General features: G+C 43.5%; 1 protein-coding gene and 1 pseudogene across 2 annotated transcripts in view; both read left to right on the top strand.

Moving 5' to 3' along the window:
* Positions 1-17,176, top strand: part of LOC121839772 (conserved oligomeric Golgi complex subunit 5-like) — a 65,676-nt gene that overhangs the window by 46,082 nt on the left and 2,418 nt on the right. The window contains exons 3-5 of one of the 2 annotated variants that reach the window (XM_042300192.1): positions 12,719-12,880; positions 12,991-13,092; positions 13,212-13,289. In XM_042300192.1, coding sequence (XP_042156126.1) covers positions 12,719-12,880; positions 12,991-13,053 — 225 coding nt within the window. In that variant the 3' untranslated portion in view covers positions 13,054-13,092; positions 13,212-13,289. Of the gene's footprint in view, positions 1-12,718; positions 12,881-12,990; positions 13,093-13,211; positions 13,290-17,176 lie in introns of those variants that run through there. The other variant, XM_042300193.1, reaches the window with a different exon arrangement.
* The window catches only part of LOC112216882, a 43,113-nt pseudogene continuing 39,097 nt past the window's right edge, over positions 13,161-17,176 (top strand).

Genomic DNA, 17,176 nt, shown 5'->3' with positions numbered 1-17,176 from the left:
CTCAGTCTCACCCGGGGACCAGAATGGAATGATTTTGACCATAATAAAGAACTGTGCCTGTAAAGCCCAGGTGAGAACATAACAGGACAATCTGGGCCTCTGTCTGTTCTCCGTAGTCTGTAATGGGCCACATTCTGTTCGGCCCACTGTGATAAAGATAGAAGTGTGTCTGTGTGTAGGTTGAGGCTATGCACGGTAAATCAGGTCTCTGTAAGGGACCACCTCTCCTTCATTAGAGCGAATCTCCCCAAGGCTACCAATGTGCACCGTCCAGGTCATACATTTTTACCATGTTAACATGCATCTGTGTAGGTTGTAATTCCCCTTCATTAGTGTGTGTGTGTGTGTGTGTGTGTGTGTGTGTGTGTGTGTGTGTGTGTGTGTGTGTGTGTGTGTGTGTGTGTGTGTGTGTGTGTGTGTGTGTGTGTGTGTGTGTGTGTGTGTGTGTGTGTGTGTGTGTGTGTGTGTGTGTGTGTGCGCATGACTCCTGGCACGAACACCACCACGCTGAGTCTCATTTGAGAAACAGGGAAATACAGACCCAGAGTTCAATTCCTTTTGAAATATAACTCCCCCACACACACACACACATGACTACCTACCTACGCTTTTAGTAGTGTGTTGTCTAGATCAGAGCCTAATCATACTAGATGCTATTATATAGATGCATCATCGTTAAATCCCCACAGATGTATTATCATTGATTGCCCAGAGAGGCCCACTCACCTGGTGTCCCCAGGGCTGAATCAGGGGCCAGTTGAACAACAGCAGAGCTGTGGTCCTGGAGGCCCAGTTGAATAGCCCTAATCTAAATCCATTCTGATGTTACTGAAGTGTCGTTGTCTGATGCTACAAATGGGCGTTGACTGTGTATCCCTCCAGCTAAACCTGAAGGAAATCAGTGTCAACTTGTTTCTCTCACATAGCTAATAAAACAACAAAAAAGGTGCTATTCTGCTTCTGTTGCCGTGGGTAAAGATGGGGGGGGGGAATCGGTTGGAAGAAGCGTTCATGTTCAGCCAATTCTCTCCCTCAAACATATTTATTATTATGTGTCTATTTAGTTGCCTGTGTCTCAGCGGCAGTACTCGTCTTATTTATAGCTGTTATATAATCACCAGAAGCCGAGAAGATGAAAGCTAGTTTCACGCTGGTTTGCACCTAAACGCTGTCTTTCTGCTGTGGTTACACTGGGAACTGGTATAAAACCTCTGTATTAAAAGGCATAAACAAGTACACTGTCAGCACAACAGGAAGAAATGTGCTTGCAGCCCTCTCCCGTTGTACCTGTAGACACAGTTTTATCCTCATTGGAGTTCATTAGCACAATCAAGAAATTGACATTTCATGAGCTTCTATCCAAACCCAGAGCCTGTTAATGGTCTAAAATCACAGTCCTGAAATGTCAGCCAGCCATTACCAGCACCATTCCTAGACCTGTCTCTTACTGATCTGAACTCTGAGAGAGAGCAGATGAGAGGATCTGGAGACACGGGAGGAGGATGCAGGGACGATGAGAGGGGAATAGGCGGAGAATTAAAGGATGGAGAGTGGGATAGACGTGATCAGAGGTGACTCGGGAGCAGATGGCCCCTCAGCCTGGGCGTGAGTGTGTGTGTGTGTGTGAGTCTATCTGACCGTCTGCGTGTGTCATGAGAACCACAGGAGACATGAGGACATGCAGAGAGAGAGAGAGAGCAAGGCAGGGAGGGAGGGATAGAAAAGGTGAGAGGAACAGACAGAATGTGTGAAAAGGTGCTATTCTCCAGCGCATGCTGTCTGTAGTGACAGCAGCTGTCACTACTCTGTGTCTTTCTCCTTTTTCTTTTCTCTTCACACTCGCTCTCTTGTTCCTTCTCTGCCTCCCTCACTCTCCATGATCCTCTCCTTCTTTTGCAACCATCTCTTTCTCTCTCCTTTCCCCTCTGTCATCTCTGGATGGATGGAGAGATGAACAGGAGAACTGTTATGTGATGGTGCAATCCCAGCTGGGTTTCTATGTTCTCCTCTCTTAATGGCAGCACCCCACTGCTCTGATTGGCCTGCAGCTAGATCAACAGAACACTTACCTAACACCCCGTCCTGCAATCACAACCAGGATATATTCCCGTTTGTGTCATACGGAAGACTGTGTGCAAATAGCAAATGACTATATTCACTGTATAAGAAGTGGAGCACTGTATTGGAAATAGGGGATCATTTGAGGCGTGGCTTTCGCACACACACAGACAGGCAGACACACACACACCTATAACCTTTGCTTAACTTTGTCTTCGCTATCCTTCACCAGTTGACAAGTGACCGTCAGACACTTGGCTGAAAGTCTTGTCACTATGCATATACTGTATGCTTTAACATCTCCCTTAAACAGCAAAATTATCCTTCAGTGACGTTTTCTAGGAAATCATTAGCCTACACTGCAGTACCGTAGCCAGAAATTCATTGGTGGGTGGGTCTGCAGAAATGTGGGTAATTAACCTCACAATGTGGGTAATTAACTACACATTTTGCCATAGGGCAAAGAGAAACATTTTGCAGTTGTATAGCTAATCTCATGATATTCTACACATTTTGCCATGAGGCCGGAGAGAAAATGTTCTTTTTAAAGCTAATTACCTGCAACTCTAAACATTTTGTCATGGGGCAGAGAGCCAAATGACCAGTTGTATAGCTAATCTGATGCTATTCAACATAGGTGTGCTGACTGTGACAACGGCATTGGATTATGAGCTGTCTTGTTTGCTAAATGAACAAACAAAGTAGGCAGTAGCAGTGTGTGTGTGTGTGTGTGTGTGTGTGTGTGTGTGTGTGTGTGTGTGTGTGTGTGTGTGTGTGTGTGTGTGTGTGTGTGTGTGGTGTGTGTGTGTGTGTGTGTGTGTGTGTGTGTGTGTAGCCATAGAAGCACAGTGACATATGCCTCTGTGTGGTAATAATGGGGTGTGTGGCTTTTCATTTTTGACCTCTCATCCCATGAGAGTGAATGTCATTCCCGTGCACTGCTTGCTATTCAGTCCATCTGATGGTGTTTGCATGTTTAGGTTAAAAAAAATAGTGTCCCGTTTGGAACACTAACTAAAAAAACTAAAAAACATCCTCAATCTGATTGGGTGCTACACCCAGCTGATTGGTTAAGTAGAGACAGGACTCGAGAGAGAATGCACTCACACATCTGTATTAGGCCGACTTGTATTCCTTGAAGGCACAAAGACCACACGAGGGAAAGTTCTGGTCAAAAGTATGGCCTTGTCTTTCAAAAAAGGTCACTGACTGAAACGACAACAATGAAAACGGGAGTGACGATAATCGTGTGTGGACCGGCATAAACCTTATAACACTTCCTTTGACTGGTTATTTATGGCATGGTAATGACGGTTTCATTATCACCATTGTGAGCTGACCTTTGAGGCACCATAAAGTAGAGACAGTGTGGTGGTGTATGTGTTTATAACTATTGCCCCAGAAGGACTGATTGGGTACTGTCTTTTTTTTTTGAATGGAACATTTTGCCAAGGTATTTTACTACCATACTGTGGTCTCTTCGCTAGTTTTCAGAAAGTTGGGGAGTCCGTCCTCCTACCGACATGCTACAGTCCCTTCATGATTTAATTGTTGAGACTTTGGGATTGCTCCTCATACAGACCGAGACAGAGCAGAGCTGTTCAAAGCTCCTAGTGTGGCCTGTCAGTAAATGAGGAGAGATCATCCCGGAATGAGCTCTTTAGCTCACCGTCTCCGCGTGTACATAACACGCATGTACATACGACAGAACACGCACACGCGGCAGAACGCACACATGCTCAAATGCTTGTACACAACCACACACACACACACACTCTGTCAGCTACAGGCTATATCTGGCAGTGGGCCAAGTTGTCTGAAACAAAGCGATATTGTTTCCTCAGTGTAATTTGCTTTGATGTTGCTCAGTGTTCTGTGAGGACCAACTTGTCAGGATGTGGAAGCTGCTCCTTCTGTGTACCAGAGGGGAGACAAGTGTTCTGTGCTGGAAAAAACACTTTCACTCTCTGTTTTACATTACTAGGCCCACGAGTTAAAATGTGTTCTAGTTAGAGCTCTGGGTGGAAAGAGAGCAGAACAAGCCATTGTGCTTACCTGGTGATTGTCTCTATGGAGATGTATACTGATCCACAAGAAAAACCACTTTACACTTGTTTTGTGGAAGATGTACCGAGTCGGACACTTCTTCCTTCTATAATACAGTATATGATATATGCGATACAGCAGGTGGTTTTATCCAAAGCAACTTAGTCATACGTGCGTTCATTTTCACATGGGTGGCCACAGTGGGAATCGACTCACGATCTTGGCATTGCAAGCACCATGCTCTTCCAACTGAGCAGCACAGGACCACTTCCTGTTATTTTGAGTTCCGGTTCATCGAGCAGGAAAACTCTGGTTGGTGGTAAATGTATGATAATTATTTGGCATCATTTGCTATTGTTACACGTCTTGAATATTGAATAGCATTTCAGCATCTATTCAAATGTTGACCTTTTTAGTTTGAATGTCAAATCAAGGGAAACTAAATGCCAGTGATGTTGGGGGAAACACAAGTTACCTCGTGCTCAAGACATTAGCAGAGGGAAAGAGGTTTGTCATCTAACAACAACAGGAAGTTTAAGCTGCCATAAATATGACAGTACTGAGCTATCGTCTCCCCAAAGATTCATTAGTCTCTTTATTTCTGTGTGTGTGTGTGTGTGTGTGTGTGTGTGTGTGTGTGTGTGCTCGCGCTTCATGCACATTGATGAAGTCCTCATTTTATATCCATATTTGACGATATTACATCTCTTCCAACCTTGAAGAAATGAGCCAATTACCTACAGTGGGGCAAAAAAGTATTTAGTCAGCCACCAATAGTGCAAGTTCTCCCACTTAAAAAGATGAGAGAGGCCTGTAATTTTCATCATAGGTACACTTCAACTATGACAGGCAAAATGAGAAGAAAAAAATCCAGAAAATCACATTGTAGGATTTTTAATGAATTTATTTGCAAATTATGGTGGAAAATAAGTATTTGGTCAATAACAAAAGTTTATCTCGATACTTTGTTATATATCCTTTGTTGGCAATGACAGAGGTCAAACATTTTCTGTAAGTCTTCACAAGGTTTTCACACACTGTTGCTGGTATTTTGGCCCATTCCTCCATGCAGATCCTATGATGAAAATTACAGGCCTCTCTCATCTTTTTAAGTGGGAGAACTTGCACAATTGGTGGCTGACTAAATACTTTTTTGCCCCACTGTAAGTCTTCTGAGTGCAGTTTTGAGTCTGTACTGTGATGTCCAAATAGACACTAAAATGGGTTGCTTGCCAAGTGATGTTTGTTTCTTACACTTCTCCAACGTGTCTCTCATTGACTCACGTGTGACGCCGCTCTACATGCGACTGTTTGTCACCTTTTCCACTCCTCTGTCGTTTCCCCACCTTCTGTCTCCTTCCCATCCTCCTCTCCTAAAAAGTGTGTTCTTTCTCCTGGTCGTTTTGGGTCTGTCTGTTCAATGTACACAACCAGCCCTAAAAGACTTGAATAGGCCTTCCTGATGTTTGTTGTGGGGTTGCCTTGGTTACGCGGCAGAAGTCCGAATGTATTTCTCCCTTAATTCCGGCTCTGCTGCCTAACAACCCTCTATTTTCTTCATCTCTCTTTTAGAAGCTCTACTTTCATGCCCTTTTTATTATCTCCTTTCCTCCTGAATGATTTAGTGCATTTAACCCTCTCGTTAACCTTAGTTAAAACAAATGTCCCGCTCAGCAACTTAGACATACTACTTTGTGAGGAAATCTGACAGCTGTAGAGTCAAGTAAGGTCATAGGCTTGTTATTGTGTTGTTTGATATTGTTACCTCGAAGTAGATTGGACCTGTTGTCATCAAACAGACACACAGACACAAACTTACAGGAACGCAAACATCAGAGTGTACATAACCCACCAACGTGCGTGAACAGTCTCACCCATCCTCTTATCAGCGATTGGCTTGTTTGACAAATACACGGCGTGTGTGTGTGTGTGTGTGCGTGTGTAAATGTCCACTCTGTGGTAAAAGCTATGGTTAGTGGGTAATGGTTCAGGCCAACAGGTGTCTGTAGGAAGGAACCATTGAAGTGGAAAGCAGAGGGTTGTCATATGTGTGACTCTGCCTCAGTCTCTCTGGCAGGTGATGTTACCTGGAAGCTGCTGTAGCTGGAACTACTCCCAGAACCCCCACACACACACACACACACACACACACACACACACACACACAGCTACAGGAAGGAAAACATCAGAGTGTACCTAACCCACCAACATACAGGTAACTGCCAAAAGTTGGACCACCATAAACCAGAGCAGCTTCAGTGCACCTTGGCATATATTCTACAAGTGTCTGGAACTTTATTGGAAGGATGCAACACCATTCTTCCATGAGAAATTCCATAATTTGGTGTTTTGTTGATGGTGATGGAAAACGCTGTGTTAAATTGGCTCGAGATCTGGTAACTGAGACGGCCATGGCATGTGGTTTACATTGTTTTAATGCTCATCAAACCATTCAGTGACCACTTGTGCCCTGTTGATGAAGGCGTTGTCATTCTATGGGGACACAGCCATGGTAGGCAAAATAATGGGCAACTGGGCCTGCCCAGCATTTTTATAGATGACCCGAAACATGATGGGATGCTAATTGCTTAATTAACTCAGGAACCACACCTGTTTGGAAGCACCTGCTTTCAATATACTTTGTATCCCTCATTTACTCAAGTGTTTCCTTTATATGTCAAAGGCTTGTACTTGTGTTGTTTGATAGTGTTATCTCAAAGCAGATTGGACATTTGTCATGAAACCGTGAGAGAGAGCGACACACACACACACACACACTTACAGGAAAGCAAACGTCAGAGGGTACATAACCCACCAGCATGTGTGTAAACCATCTCACCCATCCTCTTCTCAGCGATTTGCTTTGTTTGACCAATTTCTTGTCATACCCTTCAAGTGAGTGAGGTCAGTGAGTAAATGTCCACTCTCTGGTAAAAGCTAACAGGGCATATGGACAGTGAGTAGTGGTTCAGGCCAACAGGTGTCTGTCTGTAGGACGGAACCAATGAAGTAGAAAGCAGAGGGTTGTCACGGAAGCTACTGTAACTACTCCCAGAAGTGCCTTAAACCACTGACCTCAAATCCTCTGGAAAATAAAAGAGATCACTAGAGATGACTTATTCAATTATTCATTCTAGCAGAGGTACATGAAAGAGCAATGTTTCTGAGTTTGAGTCAGTCATGGTCATTGGTATGTATTCTGTATAATGAATTGTGTGTGTGAACGTATGTGTCTGGTTGCAAGGATTAATACTGTTGATGGCTAGGCCCTCTGTTGCTCACATTACTGCTCCTGTAAGCTGCTTTCACTCAAATACCAGTCAAACATTACACTTCCTATCAGGAAGAGACCCCCCAGCCCACCATCACACACACACACACTCACACACACATGCGTGCACACCAAAAAACAAACATTTAAACATGCCCGTAATGTTTTAGAGAGAACAAAACCGCAAACATGAAAACATGCCTCTCTCCGAAACGAAATAGAGACGCAGCATGCGAAGCCTCTTCTCCATGGTTGCCCACCTTCCTCTAGAGAAACACTTCTAATCCTGGAATCACCAAAATAAGCCTTTCTCCCTGCTGTGAATGTGAATATGCCTGCACATATGGCCTGCTATCCTCCTCACTTCTAATGAGAAATGGTTGTTTTCTGTGTGATGATGTACCTTTTTTGGAAGTCTTCAATGAGTGTGTGGGATCCAGTTCACACCAAACCTTGTACTAGCAGTAGGCATATTTTAGTACTGCGGACCCAGCCCATCTGTAAAGAGGCAGGCACTGCCGGCTGAATATGTAACACTGAGTGAATTTAAATGCCCTTGGCTACACTCATGTGGTCAGAATGAACATCAGAATATTTGATTTAACCGGGATGTCTCTTGAAATTAGAAGTCCAGAAACCATGACAGCAGCCTCACAGTCATTGCATGACTTTCATGTCAAAGTATAGGCCTAGCAGTGAAGGAAGCCAAGAGCCTAGACAGGTGTTTGTGTTACACAGCATTGTGCATATTACATTCCCTACCTGGTTTAATGAGGTTATCTGACATGGTGTCCATAAGGATACAGGGTGTTTGGGTAATAGTCTTGGCTTAGTGTTGCAGCTGCCTGCCTGACGACAACAATACAGTAATGGTCTGTGAAGGGTGGTTTCTTCCCCTGTACTGTATGGCTGTGTCCCAATTGGCACCCTACTCCCTACATAGAGAACTACTTTTGACCAGGGCCCATGAAGGAAATAAGATGCCATTTGGGACTCAGCCTGTGTATGCTGCCACATCCAGCACATGCTCGTTAAGACGGAGTGGGGGTGTTTTTAGACTGCTCCTCTCACCTCCCCACCGACAGAGAAGGTCTCACTACTCCGTGTGTGCGTGTGTGTGTGCGTGCCTGCCCAATCAAGACAAACCAATTAACCTGATTTTGTCTTGCCGAAAGAGAAAGCTCCCCCTCGGTACCTTCTACACTGGGGACAAGTGTGTGTGTGTGTGTGTGTGCATATATACACTACCGTTCTAAAGTTTGGGATCAGTTAGAAATGTCCTTGTTTTTTAAAGAAAAGCACATTTTATGTCCAATAAAATAACATCAAATTGAAATACAGTGTTGACATTGTTAATGTTGTAAATGACTATTGTAGCTGGAAACGGCAGATTTTTTATGGAATATCTAGGCCCATTATCAGCAACCATCACTCCTGTGTTCCATTGTCACGTTGCGTAGCTAATCCAACTTTATAATTTTAAAAGGCTAATTGATCATTAGAAAACCCTTTTGCAATTATGTTAGCACAGCTGAAAACTGTTGTTCTGATTAAAGAAGCAATAAAACTGGCCTCCTTTAGACTAGTTGAGTATCTGCAGCATCAGCATTTGTGGGTTCGATTACAGGCTCAAAATGGCCAGAAACAAAGACTTTCTTCTGAAACTCATCAGTCTATTCTTGTTCTGAGAAATGAAGGCTATTCCATGCGAGAAATTGCCAAGAAACTGAAGAGCTCATACAACGTTGTGTACTACTCCCTTCACAGAACAGCTCAAACTGGCTCTAACCAGAATAGAAAGAGGAGTGGGAGGCCCCAGTACACAACTGAGCAAGAGGACAAGTACATTAGAGTGTCTAGTTTGAGAAACAGATGCCTCACAAGTCCTCAACTGGCAGCTTCAATAAATAAGACCCGCAAACACCAGTCTCAGCGTCCACAGTGAAGAGGTGACTCCGGGATGCTGGCCTTCTAGGCAAAGTTGCAAAGAAAAAGCCATATCTCAGACTGGCCAACAAAATGAAAAAAATGAAGATGGGCAAAAGAACACAGACAGATGAAGATTGGAAAAAGTGTTATGGACAGCCAATCTACGTTTGAGCTCTTCAGATCACAAAGAAGAACATTTGTGAAATGCAGAAAAAATGAAAAGATGCTGGAGGAGTGCTTGACGCCATCTGTCAAGCATGGTGGAGGCAATGTGATGGTCTGGGGGTGCTGGTAAAGTGGGAGATTTGTACAGGGTAAAGGGGATCTTGCTATCACTCCATTTTGCAACACCATGCCATACCCTGTGGACGGCGCTTAATTGGAGCCAGTTTCCTCCTACAACAGGGCAATGACCCAAAGCACAGCTCCAAACTATGCAAGAACTATTTAAGGAAGAAGCAGTCAGCTGATATTCTGTTTATAATGGTGGCCAGCACTGTCACCGGATCTCAACCCTATTGAGCTGTTGTGGGAGCAGCTTGACCGTATGGTACGTAAGAAGTGCCCATCGAGCCAACCCAACTTGTGGGAGGTTCTTCAGGAAGCATGGGGGGAAATCTCTTCAGATTACCTCAACAAACAACTTGAATGCCAAAGGTCTACAGGGCTGTAATTGCTGCAAATGGAGGATTCTTTGACGAAAGCAAAGTTTGAGGGACACAATTATTATTTCAATTAAAAATAATTATTTATCACCTTGTCAACATCTTGACTATATTTCCTATTCATTTTGCAACTCATTCCATGTGTGTTTTCATGGAAAACAAGGACTTTTGAACGGTAGTGTATATGTGTGTGTGTATGTGTGTGTGTGTGTGTGTGTACATACACACTAACTTCAACACTGTTGAAAAAGCATTCCAGTTGAAGTTGGTTGAGAGAATTCCAAGCGTGTGCAAAGCTGTCATCAAGGCAAAGGGTGGCTATTTGAAAAATCTTAAATGTAAAATATATTTTGATTTGTTGAACACTATTTTGGTTACTACATGATTTCATGGGTTATTTCATTTTATTTCATATTTGGATGTCTCCACTATTATTCTACAATGTAGAAAATTGTACAAATAAAGAAACTCTTGAATGAGTAGGTGTGTCCAAACGTTTAACCGGTACTGTATATACACTACCGGTCAATTTTTTTTTAGAACACCTGCACACCATCACATGCTTCACGGTGGGAACCACACATACGAAGATCATCCGTTCACCCACTCTGCATCTCACAAAGACACAGCTGTTGTTCAAAAGTATGTGGACATGCTTTCAAATGAGTGGATTCAGCTATTTCAGCCACACCCGTTGCTGACAGGTGTGTAAAATCTGACTTTCACGTGGCACCGTCATAGGACGACACCTTTCAACAGTCAGTTTGTGAAATTCCGGCCCTGCTAGAGCTGGAAACGTCTAGGAGCAACAACGGCTCAGCCGCGAATTGGTAAGCTACACCAGCTCACAGACCGGGACCATTGAGTGCTGAAATATCCTTGGTTGAAACACTCACTACTGAGTTCCAAACTGCCTCTGGAAGCAACGTCAGCACAAGAACTGTTTGTTGGGAGCTTCATGAAATGGGTTTCCATGGCCGAGCAGCCATGGAGTGGTGTAAAGCTCGCCGCCATTGGACTCTGGAGCAGTGGAAATGCGTTTTCTGGAGTAATGAATCACTCTTCACCACCTGGCAGTCTGGCGGACAATTCTGAGTTTGGTGGATGCCAGGAGAACGCGACCTGCCTCTATGCATAGTGCAAACTGTAAAGTTTGGTGGAGGAGGAATAATGGTCTGGGGCTGTTTTTCATGGTTCGGGCTAGGCCCCTTAGTACCAGTGAATGGAAATCTTAACACAACCGCATACAATGACGTTCTAGACAATTCTGTGCTTCCAACTTTGGCAACAATTTGGGGAAGGGCCTTTTCTGTTCCCTGTGCACAAAGCGAGGTCCATACAGAAATGGTTTGTCGATCGGTGTGGGACAACTTGACTGGCCTGCACAGAGCCCTGACCTCAACCCCATCAAACATCTTTGGGATGAATTGGAATGCCCACTGCAAGCCAGGCCTAATGCCCAACTTCAGTGCCTGGTCTCACTAATGTTCTTGTGGCTGAATGGAAGCAGGTCCCTACAGAAATTTTCCAACATCTAGTGGAAAGCCTTTGCAGAAGAGTGGATGGAGGCTGTTATAGCAGCAAAGGGGGGACCAACTCCATATTATTGCCCATGATTTTGGAATGAGATGTTTGACGAGCAGGTGTCCACATACTTTTGGTCATGTAGTGCATGACATACATACATACACACCCACCCGACCCGGAAGGACACTGCACGCTCAAGCATGCAAAGAATTGATCAAAACTCGCCCCTCGGCAGTGTGTGTTTTTCTGTGTGTGTCATACATGGACGCGTCCTTTTTATCCACAGCAAACTCCGGTGTTCGAAGTACTGCATCATGGCTTTGGACATGAGAGCGTCATGGTTAAGTCAACACCTGTGTCACCTCATTTGACTGATCCATGGACTGCAGACACGAGACGTATAGTGTCACATCTTCCAGACGGCTGGGGTCGAGGCTCCATGACAGGGTCTTGACAGTATCACATCCACCAGCTGACACCTCACTGGGCCGTGAGCTCTGGCGCTGGCTTCCTGATTATGACCCAGCTGGAGCTGACTTTAGGGGCAGTTTCCTAAATGGCCCTGAGTTAGGAATGGAGAGAGTTGTAACTGTGTTTCCAAGAACTCGTTAGGCCGGAGAAATGAGGTGGAGAGGGAGGGAGCTAGAAAATTGGGGTCTGACCTCAATCTCAGTTTCACGTGTGCAACAGCGAGGAGAGCGGGGAAGGAGAGACGGGGGGGTTTGGAGAGAGGGGGGAGGGAAGGTGTGAGCGGTTCCTGGATGATAGTGAACAAAGCTCTGATTAGTCCTGAGTGCCGGTTCCTTAATAAGAGCTGCTATCAAACCCTGTTAGTAATTACTCACACACACCCACACACATATTCACACTCGGACACACACCCAAAAATGTCAGAGTACTTACGTATCCTGATCTTTTTCCGTTAGCTGAGGAGAATTGTTGAAAATGACAAATTTTTGGGGACCAGCCCCTCCCTTGCGTATAGTGACGTCAATCGTCTGAGCTTGGAGGTGTGTGTGTGTCAGTCTGTACATGTGTTTCACTCTGTGCTATTCTAGAGTGTGAGGTACACTCCATTCTGTGTGTCTGTCCGGTTACTAGAACTGTCTGAAATGTATTTAGTTGGTTGATTGTACTCCACTGTGCTCCGAGGCTGACTGTCTCAGACTAGACAGTGTTGGGGTTGACTGACTGAGACGGTCTCCTCTCTGTCCCCATGTAGAACCCGACCCAGGCGCGCACGTCCCTCCAGGTGTTCCGTAACCTGGGCAGTCTGAGGGAGACCATCAGTGTTGGTGGTGGAGGGCTACCGGACCACCATACAGGACAAACGTCACCACCGCCTTGGATATCAAGGGACTCACCCAGTCCGCTGACAACAGAGGTATGTGGTGGGTGAGTGAGAGTTAGGGGTTGAGGAAAGTTGTGTTTCAGTTTAGGTACTGGTGTCTTGTGTAACTTTTTAACCCGTGTAGTTTTGTTTGTGTGTGTCAGGTGCGCCTGGCAGAGCCCCAGGTAACACGACAGCGTTTCGAGCTGCTCTCTGGACCAACCTAGAGAAACTCATGGACCAGATCAGTGCCCACTTGCAGACAGGTATGCTTTTACCTTTACAGATACTTTACCTAAGCAAAGGTACACTTTTTACCTGCTGAAGTAGAGTAATGTACCTAGTCAGGGAGTACTGAGTTAACCTGTAATCTCTCTGTGTTTAGGTGCAACACCTCCAGAAGGTCTTGACGAAGAAGAGAGACCCTGTCACTCACGTCTGCTTCATCAGTGAGATCATTAAGGTGAGACGCCATGTCCTCGTAAAAGGCCTGTGTGTCCTTGCCCCTGGACTGTCATCAGCACACCCTTCCACAACATCTATCCATCTACTCTTGACAATATCCTTCTATTCTCTTTTGCCTTCCCCTGCCAACCTCTTTCCCATCCCCTCCCTCTCCCATTCCCCTCTCTCCATACTGATCGGTCCATTACCTGGGCCTGTCCTGGACCAGACCTACCCAGGCTTTATTGACTCTGCTGGCATCAGCAGAATGCTGGGCTGTTAAGCAGAACAGCATGCAGGGACTTAAGTTCTCTAATACAAGCTGAAAGAGATTCAGCTGTGCCAATTTTCTTTCTTAGAGGAGCATGGACCTTTTAATTTGCTCCCCCCCTCTCTTTCTCTCCCTTCCTCCCTTTTACTCCGTTTCTGTCTGCCTCTCGTTCCGTCCGTTGTCATGCTCTCTCCGTCTCTCTCTCTCTATCTGTCTCTCCATCTCTCTTTATTCTTTATAAAAGTCCACAGTCCTATAATTGGCCTTTTCTATTCAGGAGAGCAGTGGACCTATTATCAGCTTGCTCCAATTAAGGTCTAGTGCTGTGTGTGTGTGGTGCGTGTGTGTGTGTGTGTGGTGCGTGTACATGCCTGTTTGCGTATGTTCAGAAGGAGGACATGGACATAGTGTGGTCTATTTTGTGTTGGTTTAACGTTATCAGGTTAGCATTGATCGACTCTGTGTGTGTGTGTGTGTGTGTGTGTGTGTGTGTGTGTGTGTGTGTGTGTGTGTGTGTGTGTGTGTGTGTGTGTGTGTGCTTTTTGTGTTAGGCCACAGGACAGTACACTATGTAGAACATGAAGCAGAGTAGGCCCAGAGTAGGCCATCACCATTAAGATCATCAACATCATCATCACCATTAAGATCATCACCATTAAGATCATCATCATTGTCATCACCATTAAGATCATTGCCACCGTCATCATCACCATCTTCATCACCATTAAGATCATCACCATCTTCATAATCACCATTAAAATCATCACCATCTTCATCAACACAGTCATCATCACCATAACCAGCAGCATCATCACCATTAAGATCATCACCATTAAGATCATCACCATCATCATTAAGATCACACCGTCACCACCATCACCACCATTAAGATCATCATCACCATTAATATCACCATCAACATCAATGCCATCATCACCACTATCATCACCACCATTAGGATCATCACACCATCATCATCAATACCATCACACCATCATTATCAATACCATCACCACCATTAAGATCATCATAACCATTAGCGTCATCATCACCATTAAGATCAGAACCATCATCATCACCATTAAGATCATCATCACCATTAATATCATCACCATCATCATCATTAAGACCCTCACCATCATCATGATCATCACCATTAAGATCATCACCATCATCACATTAAGAGCATCACATTAAGATCATCATCACAATTAAGATCATCACCATCATCAACATTAAGATAATTATCATCACTATTAGATCATCACCATCATCATCATTAAGATACTCACCATCATCATGATCATCACCATTAAGATCATCACCATCATCATCAACATTAAGATCATCACCATCATCACCATTAAGATAATTATCATCACCATTAAGATCATCCCCATCATCAGCACCATTAAGATCATCATCACCATCTTCATCACCAACATTAAGATCATCACCATTAAGATCATCACCACTTTCATCATCACCATCTTTATCATCACCATTAAGATCATCACCATCTTCATCATTGCCATTACGATCATCACCAGCATCATCATAGTCATTATCAGCATCACCATAACCAGCAGCATCCTCACCATTAAGATCATCGCCATTAAGATCACCATCATCATTATCATCACCATTAAGATCAACACCATTAAGATCAACACCATTAAGATCATCAATATCATCATCACCATTAAGATCATTACTATCTTCATAATCACCATTAATATCATCACCATCAAGACCCTCACCATCATCATCATCATCACCATTCAGATCATCACCATCATCATCACCATTAAGATCATCACCATCTTTATCATCACCATTAAGATCATCACCATCTTCATCAACACAGTCATCATCACCATAACCAGCAGCATCATCACCATTAAGATCATCACCATTAAGATCATCACCATCATCATTAAGATCACACCGTCACCACCATCACCACCATTAAGATCATCATCACCATTAATATCACCATCAACATCAATGCCATCATCACCACTATCATCACCACCATTAGGATCATCACACCATCATCATCAATACCATCACACCATCATTATCAATACCATCACCACCATTAAGATCATCATAACCATTAGCGTCATCATCACCATTAAGATCAGAACCATCATCATCACCATTAAGATCATCATCACCATTAATATCATCACCATCATCATCATTAAGATCCTCACCATCATCATGATCATCACCATTAAGATCATCACCATCATCATCAACATTAAGATCATCACCATCATCATCACAATTAAGATCATCACCATCATCACCATTAAGATCATCCCCATCATCAGCACCATTAAGATCATCATCACCATCTTCATCACCAACATTAAGATCATCACCATTAAGATCATCACCACTTTCATCATCACCATCTTTATCATCACCATTAAGATCATCACCATCTTCATCATTGCCATTACGATCATCACCAGCATCATCATAGTCATTATCAGCATCACCATAACCAGCAGCATCCTCACCATTAAGATCATCGCCATTAAGATCACCATCATCATTATCATCACCATTAAGATCAACACCATTAAGATCAACACCATTAAGATCAACACCATTAAGATCATCAATATCATCATCACCATTAAGATCATTACTATCTTCATAATCACCATTAATATCATCACCATCAAGACCCTCACCATCATCATCATCATCACCATTCAGATCATCACCATCATCATCACCATTAAGATCATCACCATTAAGATCATCACCATTAAGATCATCACCATCATCATCACCATTAAGATCATCATCACCGTCAGCATCACCATTAAGATCATCACCATCATCATCACCATTAAGATCATCATCATCACCGTCATCATCACCATTAAGATCATAACCATCATCACCATTAAGATCATCACCATCAGCATCATCCCCATTAAGATCATCACCATCACCAATAAGATGATAATCACCATTAAAATCATCACCATCTTCATCAACACAGTCATCATCACCATAACCAGCAGCATCATCACCATTAAGATCATCACCATCATCACCATTAAGATCATCACCATCATCATTAAGATCACACCGTCACCACCATCACCACCATTAAGATCATCATCACCATTAATATCACCATCAACATCAATACCATCATCACCACTATCATCACCACCATTAGGATCATCGCACCGTCATCATCAATACCATCACACCATCATTATCAATACCATCACCACCATTAAGATCATCATAACCATTAACGTCATCATCACCATTAAGATCAGAACCATCATCACCATCCTCATCAACATTAAGATCATAACCATCATCACCATTAAGATCATAACCATCATCACATTAAGAGCATCACATTAAGATCATCACCACCATTAAGATCATCACCATCATCATCATCAACATTAAGATCATCACCATCATCAACATTAAGATCATCATCATCACTGTCATCATCACCATTAAGATCATCATCACATTAAGAGCATCACATTAAGATCATCATCATCACCATTAATATCATCACCATCAAGACCCTCACCATCATAATCAACATTAAGATCATCAACATTAAGATCATAACCATCATC

Source organism: Oncorhynchus tshawytscha, linkage group LG17 (genome assembly GCF_018296145.1).
Source record: "Oncorhynchus tshawytscha isolate Ot180627B linkage group LG17, Otsh_v2.0, whole genome shotgun sequence".
In the NCBI taxonomy this organism is placed as follows: Eukaryota; Metazoa; Chordata; class Actinopteri; order Salmoniformes; family Salmonidae; genus Oncorhynchus; species Oncorhynchus tshawytscha.
The sequence above is the reverse complement of the archived record's forward strand: the minus strand, read 5'-3'. Positions and strand labels throughout refer to the sequence as shown.